The 13,720-nt window shown below is 45.2% G+C and overlaps 1 protein-coding gene across 1 annotated transcript in view; it reads right to left on the reverse strand.

Moving 5' to 3' along the window:
* LOC135810461 (mucin-2-like) overlaps nucleotides 1-13,720 on the reverse strand; it is a 48,503-nt gene that overhangs the window by 16,929 nt on the left and 17,854 nt on the right. Inside the window, exons 12-19 of the mRNA XM_065323953.1 lie at nucleotides 12,590-12,715; nucleotides 9,873-9,977; nucleotides 8,586-8,690; nucleotides 7,938-8,000; nucleotides 6,098-6,223; nucleotides 3,389-3,493; nucleotides 2,102-2,206; nucleotides 1,454-1,516 (exon numbers count right to left, since the gene is read on the reverse strand). Coding sequence (XP_065180025.1) covers nucleotides 1,454-1,516; nucleotides 2,102-2,206; nucleotides 3,389-3,493; nucleotides 6,098-6,223; nucleotides 7,938-8,000; nucleotides 8,586-8,690; nucleotides 9,873-9,977; nucleotides 12,590-12,715 — 798 coding nt within the window. The remainder of the gene's footprint in view (nucleotides 1-1,453; nucleotides 1,517-2,101; nucleotides 2,207-3,388; nucleotides 3,494-6,097; nucleotides 6,224-7,937; nucleotides 8,001-8,585; nucleotides 8,691-9,872; nucleotides 9,978-12,589; nucleotides 12,716-13,720) is intronic.

Genomic DNA, 13,720 nt, shown 5'->3' on the forward strand with positions numbered 1-13,720 from the left:
TTTATAAGTACCCTTTTTCCGTGTTTCACACATTGGCTAACATATTTCACAGTTCACTTTAGTCCCAGTTAGACTGAATTTTCCGCATGCGTAGCAACGACTACAACCTCAATGCCCAAGGTGCAGATATCAGCTACTAAAGCACTGGGAGGTGAGTACAAAGATCAAACCCATTACCAAAGTGGTCAAAGACTGAAATCTTATTTGTTGCATCATTCTTTCCCATGAAATACTTCGATTTACATGAACCAAATCAACTGTGGGTTTGCAGCAAAGCTGACAAAATCTCTTCCCACTTCATTGACATTGGGTAAGAATGTTACTAAACTGTCATGGCAACAGGGACACGTTTCATTGTGGGTGACGTCTCAACTGCGTACCGTAATTCCGCGCATACAAGCATAAGCCCATGGGCTTATATGTGAATTAGCACCATATCCCTCACACACTCATACTCAGCCCAAGGCAACAAGGAATTGTTTTGGAGATAGTGTGCTGCTTCGAGTAACTGGTCTTGTAATGCAAAAGCTCGAAGAGCTGGAAAGCAATGCCAGGCCACTGGCAGCAACTGGCTCGCGAGGAGCCGCAATAAACCCACATTGTGCCACAATGGGGTTGCAAGGCAAAGCCAATGCAATTGGCAACAACTGGCTCGTGAAGAGCCGCAACTAGCGAAGCAAGTGACCAGTTAGGAGCGATAGAGCTAAATGTTCCCTAGTACCATTAGCAAGATGATAAGATGGGAGGGATGGAGGGTGAAAATTTGATGCTGGCACAAGCTAAAAGTCACCACTCATTAGACTAGTCTTTGAAGTGAAGCCAACAGCAAGAAAGAAAGAGAAAGTTCCAAGGAAGCAGTTGTACGACGTCAGGCTAAGCGCGCCCGAATCCATGCGCTGGCAGTGTGAGTGCAGTGAGCAAAGTTCAAAGGAAGCAGTTGTGTGACGTCAGGCTAAGCGTGCCCAAATCTATGCGCTGGCAGTGTGAGTGCAGTGCGCAATGCACTGATGCAGCGGTGCGCAGCAGATGCAAACATGGCAGTGTGATCGGTGGATGCTAACACACACTAACTACATTACTGCGACAATAATGCAGTTTGGGGATAAATTATCCAGTAAAACATGTTCGTTTTTCAGCCCATGGGCCAATATTCGAATTTTGAAGGTTTACGAAAAAGTACAAGTCCGTGCTCATACTAGTGGCCCTACCATACTCTACTGGTAAACTGCACTGAACTCCTGTACCATGGTAGGAAGAGTCCATTTTGTGAAAAATTCTACTTGACACATGAGTTGCATTTGTGTCTCTTTATTAGCCCATGGGCTTATTAACGGAGGTGGGCTTATATCCGGATATAGGCCAGTGGGCTTATTTGCGCGGAATTACGGTACACAGTGAAAAGTTCATCATGGCATGTTCCACTTGACCCACCCACTTAAAATACGTAACTGACCTGTGCTTTCTGGATCCGTCGTTGGCAGTAAAGTAGTAGTTTCAGAACCACCACTACCAGTGTCTAAAAGGAAACAGCCAAAAAAAAGAAGGAAATACATTGTTTATCCCATGAATATTCTATAAAACTGTGAGCGGTACCAATCGGCTGTTGAATAATACTACAAACTCTCCTCCTCCATGTGCTCTAAAGGTGACCATTGCTACCCTCGGTAGCCAGTACTCACACCAATAATTTCAATTAGCATCCCCACACCTCACGACAGAGCAAACGTGTTTGGATTAAGCTGGGTGTGCCGATTCGAGCACCTGGTATTATGGTTCTGCTTGGAGCTACTAGTTGTCTCGCAGCTGAGCCGGCAAATGACTCCGCTTGGAGCCGCGGAATGACTCCACATGGAGCCGCCGAATGCCTCCGCATGAAGCCGCCGAATGACTCCACATGGAGCCGCCAAATGGCTCCACATGGAGCCGCTGAATGACTCCGCATGGAGCCGCCAAATGACTCTGCATGGAGCCGCCGAATGACTCCGCTTGGAGCCGCCAATGACAGGCATGAATTGCAACACGGAAAAAGGCCAACAAAATTAACCATATCGTCAACTTCCATATGCTCAAAAATGGCTAAGAACTTGTGCAAGGTACAAACCTGTTGCTGTTGCAGCAGTAGTAGCGGCTTGCGCCATTGTAGGTGATGTGGTCTTCACTGTTGTTGCCAGTAAAGTAGTAGTGTCAGAATCACCAGTACCAGTAACTAAGGAAAAACAGCCAAAAAGAAGAAGAAAATACATTGTTATCCAATGAATATTCTATAAAACTGTGAACGGTACCAATCGCCTGTTGAATAATACTATAAACTCTCCTCCTCCATGTGCTCTAAAGGTGACCATTGCTACCCTCGGTAGCCAGTACTCACACCAATAATTTCAATTAACATCCCCACACCTCACGACAGAGCAAACGTGTTTGGATTAAGCTGGGTGTGCCGATTCGAGCACCTGGTATTATGGTTCTGCTTGGAGCCACTAGTTGTCTCGCAGCTGAGCCGGCAAATGACTCCACTTGGAGACGCGGAATGACTCCACATGGAGCCGCCGAATGACTCCGCATGGAGCCGCTGAATGACTCCGCATGGAGCCGCCAAATGACTCTGCATGGAGCCGCCGAATTACTCCGCTTGGAGCCGCCAATGACAGGCATGAATTGCAACATGGAAAAAGGCCAACAAAATTAACCATATCATCAACTTCCATATGCTCAAAATGGCTAAGAACTTGTGTAAGGTACAAACCTGTTGCTGTTGCAGCAGTAGTAGTGGCTTGTGCCATTGTAGGTGATGTGGTCTTCACTGTAGTTGCCAGTAAAGTAGTAGTGTCAGAATCACCAGTACCAGTAACTAAGGAAAATAGCCAAAGAAGAAAATACATTGTTATCCAATGAATATTCTATAAAACTGTGAACGGTACCAATCGCCTGTTGAATAATACTATAAACTCTCCTTCTCCATGTGCTCTAAAGGTGACCATTGCTACCCTCGGTAGCCAGTACTCACACCAATAATTTCAATTAGCATCCCCCCACCTCACAGCAGAGCAACCGAGTTTGGATTAAGCTGGGAGTGCCGATTCGAGCAACTGGTATGATCGCTGGTTGGCTCGCAGCTCAGCCAGCAAATGACTCCACTTGGAGCTGCCGAATGACTCGACACGGAGCCGCCGAAAGACTCCGCATGGACCTGCTGAATGACTCTGCATGGAGCCGCCTAATTATTCAGCATGGAGCCGCCAAATGACTCTGCAGGGAGCCGCTGAATGACTCCGCTTGGAGCCGCCAATGACAGGCATGAATTGCAACACGGAAAAAGGCCAACAAAATCAACCATACCATCAACTTCAATATGCTCAAAAATGGCTAAAAACTTGTGTAAGGTACTAACCTGTTGCTGTTGCAGCAGTAGTAGCGGCTTGCGCCATTGTAGGTGATGTCTTCTCCATTGTTGTTGCCAGTAAAGTAGTAGTGTCAGAATCACCACCACCAGTAACTAAGGAAAATAGTCAAAAAGAAGAAGAAGAAAATACATTACTATCAACTGCCTTATAACAGGGCTGCCACTTGCTCCGAATTTTCGGAAATCGTCCGATTATTGATCGCCTGTCGGCCAAACCGACCGATTTTGTTTCCAAAAGGGGACAATCGATTATTTTATTTTGAGCACTTTGTAGTCCAGTTGGTCATTCGGCGCTTCCAGGTCGCGTTTGGCCGGTCATTGTAGAGTAGACGGTTCGATACCGGAACGCTTTGACAGCCAAATTTGTGTAGAACCAAACCGATCATAAGCGTTGATTTTTCACTCGAAATATGTTTGTGGAAGGAAACTGGCATGTTGAAGTTTGCTCTGGGGCCAGAGTCAATCGAACTGAGCCACTCCTTTGTGTTGACCCATTGCCTCTAAGTTGCCCAATTTTTCGCTTCAAAAAAGTTCAAATCAGAGGTGGCTCCAAACCGGACACGTTTTAGAGTGCACGTCAAATTCACTCTGGGTCTGAAATTAGGTAATTGCTATCGCTCCACGACGGCCAGTACAGAGTAACAATAAGCCTTGTGTGTGCTTCCATTAGTTTTGATTGGTAGGCGGTGCTTTATTGGCGAGAGGCGAGCCGCTGTTTACCTTCGACAAGAAGTTGATTTTTCGGAAGTCGTAAAACTCAAGTCGCAGTGCAAAGCAACACGTCAAAAACTCACCTGCTTGGTATGGCGCTTCTGGTCATCGCAGAGCCATGAAATTTTGGCTCGGAGTATTATCACATCGTATTTTCACTGTGACATATGTTTTCTAATCAAAATACCAAGGGAGAAAGTGAATATTGAGTCCGTTCCGGTTTGCAATCTGTGTCCTATTTGAAACTGTCGCCTCTACATGTACATGCACATGTAGCTGTAAAATGCAGACGTGCTTGCATGTGTGTGGCCAGTTAAAAATGTGTTCTGGAGCCCCAACAGCAAGCCATTATCCTAAAACATTTCGCCGGGGACACCCCCGGACCACCGTCAGATTTTTCTCCCTCCAAGTGTGGCAGCCCTGTTATAACCTTTCCAAATACAGGTCAGACCCCGCTATACCGTAATCTCTGGGGTGTGGCAATGTTTGTTTATGTTATAGTTAGTGAGCTGGGGACACCAGTATGCAACATGTATGTCAAAATGACGCTCTTTGCCTACTGATCACAACTGTTGCGCTAATGTAGTAATGATCCACTCTGGTCAACTCAGGAAGTGTGTTGTACTAGGGTCTCCACTGCATTGTGTTGAAAACACTACTTTGCGAAGTACACATTATGTACCCAGTCCACACGACTGTAGTGTTGGAAGAACGCATGAATTCCAGTAGACGCGTTGAATGCAAGGAAGGGTATGCAGTCGTGAGCAGAAATTTCAAGAAAAGAAAGTAGTTCGGGCCGGAAAGACAATGCACTGTACGACTTATTGTATTATATTGAGGTCTCTGGGCACTTGGGACCAAGTAAACACTGCGAAACAGTGTGTTGTAGCGAAAATTATGCTATAGCGGATTATGTTATAGCGAGGACATTTTTGTACAGAAGTGATGCGGTTTCGGCAGGGACATTTGCATTTCGTACTTTGTAGTGAGGTTTGTGTTATAGCGATGGTCATTATAGCGAGGCCTACCCTGTATATACAAGCATGAATTACAACACGAAAAATGGCCAACAAAATCCAACCGCACCAGCAACTTCCACATTTTTCAAAAATGGCTAAGAACTTGTGAAAAGTACCAACCTGTTGCTGTTGTTGTTGCAGCAGTAGTAGTGACTTGTGCCACTGTTGGTGATGTGCTCTTTCCTTCTACAGAACATAGATCGTCAGGAGATGTTTCAGTTTCCATGTCGCCAAGAGGCAGCAAGCCCAAAGAAAGAGCAGCAAATGCAAAGACAGAGACTCATAGCCAGCATAACATTGAAGATGGGCACCTGGCAAAGTTTTTCCATAGCCGGACAAATCTGTACCCAATACGGGGCAGCCCAACATATGAAGAACAGTATGAGAATGCAGTCCTACTGCCCATTTTATTCAACTCTGCCACTGAACCAGCACAACCGTTCAGTCCAGTACTACAGCTATCAGGCAATGTTACATGCAAAGGGAAAAAGAGATGTGCTGAGAAGTCGACACACCCATCCCACAGTGGGATTGTCAAAATTGAAAAGGCAAAGGTGGCGGGGGGAGCGGGGAGAGGGAATTGAACGACAAGGTGCTATGTAAACTTTTCTGGTACTTTGAGTACTTTGAAATCAATATTAGATTTATCGGAACAAACCCAAGCACGTGTTCAATCCCTAAAAGGGAGTCAAATATAAGCAGTCAATATAGCCCTAAGGCTAAGGAGTAAAATATGCAGGAATTTTGGACTGCTTTTAGGTACATGTATAGCAAGAATCAATGGGAGTCAATACTAAGAGAGTGATAATGTACATTGTGGTACAGGAAACCTACAACCAAGAACACATTCCAATACTTAGCAACTACTTCAAGTATCAAAAGGATCGTGAATAGGTAAAGCTAAAGAACGCTTAGGCATCTGAGTAAAGCCAACTTGAAACATGATTGTACTTTTCAGGAAACTGACCTGCACTTGTTGCCAATGGCGCTGTTGGCATGGTATTTGTTGGTAGCATGCTTCGCGACAGGGTAGTGCTTGATACCATGGTTGTTGCTGATGATGCTGTTTCTCCAGTACTTGCATTTCCAGTAGCTGAGACAACAGCCCAAAGCAAATACAATGCAATATACAACGTTAAGACAATTTCAATGTTTTCAAATACTACAAGCATGAAATGCAATTAGGTTAACAGCCGACACAATCACACTTTATAAGTACCCTTTTTCCGTGTTTCACACATTGGCTAACATATTTCACAGTTCACTTTAGACCCAGTTAGACTGAATTTTCCGCATGCGTAGCAACGACTACAACCTCAATGCCCAAGGTGCAGATATCAGCTACTAAAGCACTGGGAGGTAAGTACAAAGATCAAACCCACTACCAAAGTGGTCAAAGACTGAAATCTTATTTGTTGCATCATTCTTTCCCATGAAATACTTCGATTTACATGAACCAAATCAACGGTGGGTTTGCAGCAAAGCTGACAAAATCTCTTCCCACTTCATTGACATTGGGTAAGAATGTTACTAAACTGTCATGGCAACAGGGACACTTTTCATTGTGGGTGACGTCTCAACTGCGTACCGTAATTCCGCGCATACAAGCATAAGCCCATGGGCTTATATGTGAATTAGCACCATATCCCTCACACACTCATACTCAGCCCAAGGCAACAAGGAATTGTTTTGGAGATAGTGTGCTGCTTCGAGTAACTGGTCTTGTAATGCAAAAGCTCGAAGAGCTGGAAAGCAATGCCAGGCCACTGGCAGCAACTGGCTCGCGAGGAGCCGCAATAAACCCACATTGTGCCACAATGGGGTTGCAAGGCAAAGCCAATGCAATTGGCAACAACTGGCTCGTGAAGAGCCGCAACTAGCGAAGCAAGTGACCAGTTAGGAGTGATAGAGCTAAATGTTCCCTAGTACCATTAGCAAGATGATAAGCCCACATTGTGCCACAATGGGGTTGCAAGGCAAAGCCAATGCAATTGGCAACAACTGGCTCGTGAAGAGCCGCAACTAGCGAAGCAAGTGACCAGTTAGGAGCGATAGAGCTAAATGTTCCCTAGTACCATTAGCAAGATGATAAGATGGGAGGGATGGAGGGTGAAAATTTGATGCTGGCACAAGCTAAAAGTCACCACTCATTAGACTAGTCTTTGAAGTGAAGCCAACAGCAAGAAAGAAAGAGAAAGTTCCAAGGAAGCAGTTGTACGACGTCAGGCTAAGCGCGCCCGAATCCATGCGCTGGCAGTGTGAGTGCAGTGAGCAAAGTTCAAAGGAAGCAGTTGTGTGACGTCAGGCTAAGCGTGCCCAAATCTATGCGCTGGCAGTGTGAGTGCAGTGCGCAATGCACTGATGCAGCGGTGCGCAGCAGATGCAAACATGGCAGTGTGATCGGTGGATGCTAACACACACTAACTACATTACTGCGACAATAATGCAGTTTGGGGATAAATTATCCAGTAAAACATGTTCGTTTTTCAGCCCATGGGCCAATATTCGAATTTTGAAGGTTTACGAAAAAGTACAAGTCCGTGCTCATACTAGTGGCCCTACCATACTCTACTGGTAAACTGCACTGAACTCCTGTACCATGGTAGGAAGAGTCCATTTTGTGAAAAATTCTACTTGACACATGAGTTGCATTTGTGTCTCTTTATTAGCCCATGGGCTTATTAACGGAGGTGGGCTTATATCCGGATATAGGCCAGTGGGCTTATTTGCGCGGAATTACGGTACACAGTGAAAAGTTCATCATGGCATGTTCCACTTGACCCACCCACTTAAAATACGTAACTGACCTGTGCTTTCTGGATCCGTCGTTGGCAGTAAAGTAGTAGTTTCAGAACCACCACTACCAGTGTCTAAAAGGAAACAGCCAAAAAAAAGAAGGAAATACATTGTTTATCCCATGAATATTCTATAAAACTGTGAGCGGTACCAATCGGCTGTTGAATAATACTACAAACTCTCCTCCTCCATGTGCTCTAAAGGTGACCATTGCTACCCTCGGTAGCCAGTACTCACACCAATAATTTCAATTAGCATCCCCACACCTCACGACAGAGCAAACGTGTTTGGATTAAGCTGGGTGTGCCGATTCGAGCACCTGGTATTATGGTTCTGCTTGGAGCTACTAGTTGTCTCGCAGCTGAGCCGGCAAATGACTCCGCTTGGAGCCGCGGAATGACTCCACATGGAGCCGCCGAATGCCTCCGCATGAAGCCGCCGAATGACTCCACATGGAGCCGCCAAATGGCTCCGCATGGAGCCGCTGAATGACTCCGCATGGAGCCGCCAAATGACTCTGCATGGAGCCGCCGAATGACTCCGCTTGGAGCCGCCAATGACAGGCATGAATTCCAACACGGAAAAAGGCCAACAAAATTAACCATATCGTCAACTTCCAATTGCTCAAAAATGGCTAAGAACTTGTGCAAGGTACAAACCTGTTGCTGTTGCAGCAGTAGTAGCGGCTTGCGCCATTGTAGGTGATGTGGTCTTCACTGTTGTTGCCAGTAAAGTAGTAGTGTCAGAATCACCAGTACCAGTAACTAAGGAAAAACAGCCAAAAAGAAGAAGAAAATACATTGTTATCCAATGAATATTCTATAAAACTGTGAACGGTACCAATCGCCTGTTGAATAATACTATAAACTCTCCTCCTCCATGTGCTCTAAAGGTGACCATTGCTACCCTCGGTAGCCAGTACTCACACCAATAATTTCAATTAACATCCCCACACCTCACGACAGAGCAAACGTGTTTGGATTAAGCTGGGTGTGCCAATTCGAGCACCTGGTATTATGGTTCTGCTTGGAGCCACTAGTTGTCTCGCAGCTGAGCCGGCAAATGACTCCACTTGGAGACGCGGAATGACTCCACATGGAGCCGCCGAATGACTCCGCATGGAGCCGCCGAATGACTCCGCATGGAGCCGCCAAATGACTCTGCATGGAGCCGCCGAATGACTCCGCTTGGAGCCGCCAATGACAGGCATGAATTGCAACATGGAAAAAGGCCAACAAAATTAACCATATCATCAACTTCCATATGCTCAAAATGGCTAAGAACTTGTGTAAGGTACAAACCTGTTGCTGTTGCAGCAGTAGTAGTGGCTTGCGCCATTGTAGGTGATGTGGTCTTCACTGTTGTTGCCAGTAAAGTAGTAGTGTCAGAATCACCAGTACCAGTAACTAAGGAAAATAGCCAAAGAAGAAAATACATTGTTATCCAATGAATATTCTATAAAACTGTGAACGGTACCAATCGCCTGTTGAATAATACTATAAACTCTCCTCCTCCATGTGCTCTAAAGGTGACCATTGCTACCCTCGGTAGCCAGTACTCACACCAATAATTTCAATTAGCATCCCCCCACCTCACAGCAGAGCAACCGAGTTTGGATTAAGCTGGGAGTGCCGATTCGAGCAACTGGTATGATCGCTGGTTGGCTCGCAGCTCAGCCGGCAAATGACTCCACTTGGAGCTGCCGAATGACTCGACATGGAGCCGCCGAAAGACTCCGCATGGACCTGCTGAATGACTCTGCATGGAGCCGCCTAATTATTCAGCATGGAGCCGCCAAATGACTCTGCAGGGAGCCGCTGAATGACTCCGCTTGGAGCCGCCAATGACAGGCATGAATTGCAACACGGAAAAAGGCCAACAAAATCAACCATACCATCAACTTCAATATGCTCAAAAATGGCTAACAACTTGTGTAAGGTACTAACCTGTTGCTGTTGCAGCAGTAGTAGCGGCTTGCGCCATTGTAGGTGATGTCTTCTTCATTGTTGTTGCCAGTAAAGTAGTAGTGTCAGAATCACCACCACCAGTAACTAAGGAAAATAGTCAAAAAGAAGAAGAAGAAAATACATTACTATCAACTGCCTTATAACAGGGCTGCCACTTGCTACGAATTTTCGGAAATCGTCCGATTATTGATCGCCTGTCGGCCAAACCGACCGATTTTGTTTCCAAAAGGGGACAATCGATTATTTTATTTTGAGCGCTTTGTAGTCCAGTTGGTCATTCGGCGCTTCCAGGTCGCGTTTGGCCGGTCATTGTAGAGTAGACGGTTCGATACCGGAACGCTTTGACAGCCAAATTTGTGTAGACCCAGACCGATCATAAGCGTTGATTTTTCACTCGAAATGTGTTTGTGGAAGGAAACTGGCATGTTGAAGTTTGCTCTGGGGCCAGAGTCAATCGAACTGAGCCACTCCTTTGTGTTGACCCATTGCCTCTAAGTTGCCCAATTTTTCGCTTCAAAAAAGTTCAAATCAGAGGTGGCTCCAAACCGGACACGTTTTAGAGTGCACGTCAAATTCACTCTGGGTCTGAAATTAGGTAATTGCTATCGCTCCACGACGGCCAGTACAGAGTAACAATAAGCCTTGTGTGTGCTTCCATTAGTTTTGATTGGTAGGCGGTGCTTTATTGGCGAGAGGCGAGCCGCTGTTTACCTTCGACAAGAAGTTGATTTTTCGGAAGTCGTAAAACTCAAGTCGCAGTGCAAAGCAACACGTCAAAAACTCACCTGCTTGGTATGGCGCTTCTGGTCATCGCAGAGCCATGAAATTTTGGCTCGGAGTATTATCACATCGTATTTTCACTGTGACATATGTTTTCTAATCAAAATACCAAGGGAGAAAGTGAATATTGAGTCCGTTCCGGTTTGCAACCTGTGTCCTATTTGAAACTGTCGCCTCTACATGTACATGCACATGTAGCTGTAAAATGCAGACGTGCTTGCATGTGTGTGGCCAGTTAAAAATGTGTTCTGGAGCCCCAACAGCAAGCCATTATCCTAAAACATTTCGCCGGGGACACCCCCGGACCACCGTCAGATTTTTCTCCCTCCAAGTGTGGCAGCCCTGTTATAACCTTTCCAAATACAGGTCAGACCCCGCTATACCGTAATCTCTGGGGTTTGGCAATGTTTGTTTATGTTATAGTTAGTGAGCTGGGGACACCAGTATGCAACATGTATGTCAAAATGACGCACTTTGCTTACTGATCACAACTGTTGCGCTAATGTAGTAATGATCCACTCTGGTCAACTCAGGAAGTGTGTTGCACTAGGGTCTCCACTGCATTGTGTTGAAAACACTTTGCGAAGTACACATTATGTACCCAGTCCACACGACTGTAGTGTTGGAAGAACGCATGAATTCCAGTAGACGCGTTGAATGCAAGCAAGGGTATGCAGTCATGAGCAGAAATTTCAAGAAAAGAAAGTAGTTCGGGCCGGAAAGACAATGCACTGTACGACTTATTGTATTATATTGAGGTCTCTGGGCACTTGGGACCAAGTAAACACTGCGAAACAGTGTGTTGTAGCAAAAATTACGCTATAGCGGATTATGTTATAGCGAGGACATTTTTGTACAGAAGTGATGCGGTTTCGGCAGGGACATTTGCATTTCGTACGTTGTAGTGAGGTTTATGTTATAGCGATGGTCATTATAGCGAGGTCTGAACTGTATATACAAGCATGAATTACAACACGAAAAATGGCCAACAAAATCCAACTGCACCAGCAACTTCCACATTTTTCAAAAATGGCTAAGAACTTGTGAAAAGTACCAACCTGTTGCTGTTGTTGTTGCAGCAGTAGTAGTGACTTGTGCCACTGTAGGTGATGTGCTCTTTGCTTCTACAGAACATAGATCGTCAGGAGATGTTTCAGTTTCCATGTCGCCAAGAGGCAGCAAGCCCAAAGAAAGAGCAGCAAATGCAAAGACAGAGACTCATAGCCAGCATAACATTGAAGATGGGCACCTGGCAAAGTTTTTCCATAGCTGGACAAATCGTACCCAATACGGGGCAGCCCAACATATGAAGAACAGTATGAGAATGCAGTCCTACTGCCCATTTTATTCAACTCTGCTACTGAACCAGCACAACGGTCCAGTCCTGTACTACAGCTATCAGGCAATGTGACATGCAAAGGGAAAAAGAGATGTGCTGAGAAGTCGACACACCCATCCCACAGTGGGATTGTCAAAATTGAAAAGGCAAAGGGGGCGGGGGGAGCGGGGAGAGGGAATTGAACAACAAGGTGCTATGTAAACCTTTCTGGTACTTTGAGTACTTTGAAATCAATATTAGATTTATCGCGACAAACCCAAGCACGTGTTCAATCCCTAAAAGGAAGTCAAATATAAGCAGTCAATATAGCCCTAAGGCTAAGGAATAAAATATGCAGGAATTTTGGACTGCTTTTAGGTACATGTATAGCAAGAATCAATGGGAGTCAATACTAAGAGAGTGATACTGTACATTGTGGTAGAGGAAACCTTAAAAGAAACCTACAACCAAGAACACATTCCAATACTTAGCAACTACTTCAAGTATCAAAAGGATCGTGAATAGGTAAAGCTAAAGAACGCTTAGGCATCTGAGTAAAGCCAACTTGAAACATGATTGTACTTTTCAGGAAACTGACCTGCACTTGTTGCCAATGGCGCTGTTGGGGTGGTATTTGTTGGTAGCATGCTTCGCGACAGGGTAGTGCTTGATACCATGGCTGTTGCTGATGACGCTGTTTCTCCAGTACTTGCATTTCCAGTAGCTGAGACAACAGCCCAAAGCAAATACAATGCAATACACAACGTTGAGACCTTTTCAATGTTTTCCAAAAATACAAGCATGAAATGCAATTAGGTTAACAGCCGACACAATCACACTTTATAAGTGCCCTTTTTCTGTGTTTCACACATTGGCTAACGTATTTCACAGTTCACTTTAGTCCCAGTTAGACTGACTTTTCCGCATGCGTAGCAACGACTACAACCTCAATGCCCAAGGTGCAGATATCAGCTACTAAAGCACTGGGAGGTGAGTGCAAAGATCAAACCCACTACCAAAGTGGTCAAAGACTGAAATCCTATTTGTTGCATCATTCTTTCCCATGAAATACTTCGATTTACATGAACCAAATCAACCCACAACGAATCTCGAACACAGCGCTGTATGCCAAAACCGAGCAGACCCCACTATCCCAAGTCTGCAGGCAACGGAGACTGCTGTGGTTCGGCCATGTAGTGAGGGAAGGCGAAGAATCGTCCTCTTTCCAAGCCCTCCTAATGTCAATCAACACAACAGACATACGACGACCCCGAGCATGACCACGTCTGAGATGGATCGACGTTGTCAAGAAAGACTTACAATGCATTAATCTGTCACTTCTGGATGCTGTGCAATCTGCTTCTGATAGAGCTGCTTGGCTCGAAATTGTTAACAGATGCGTTGACCTCATGCAATGAGTGAAATGCGAACTGTCATTATTATTATTATTATTAAATCAACTGTGGGTTTGCAGCAAAGCTGACAAAATCTCTTCCCACTTCATTGACATTGGGTAAGAATGTTATTAAACTGTCATGGCAACAGGGACACTTTTCATTGTGGGTGACGTCTCAACTGCGTACCGTAATTCCGCGCATACAAGCATAAGCCCATGGGCTTATATGTGAAATAATGCAGTTTGGGGATAAAATATCCAGTAAAACATGTTCGTTTTTCAGCCCATGGGCCAATATTCGAATTTTGAAGGTTTACGAAAAAGTACAAGTCC

This window comes from Sycon ciliatum, chromosome 2 (assembly GCF_964019385.1).
Source record: "Sycon ciliatum chromosome 2, ocSycCili1.1, whole genome shotgun sequence".
Taxonomy (NCBI): domain Eukaryota; kingdom Metazoa; phylum Porifera; class Calcarea; order Leucosolenida; family Sycettidae; genus Sycon; species Sycon ciliatum.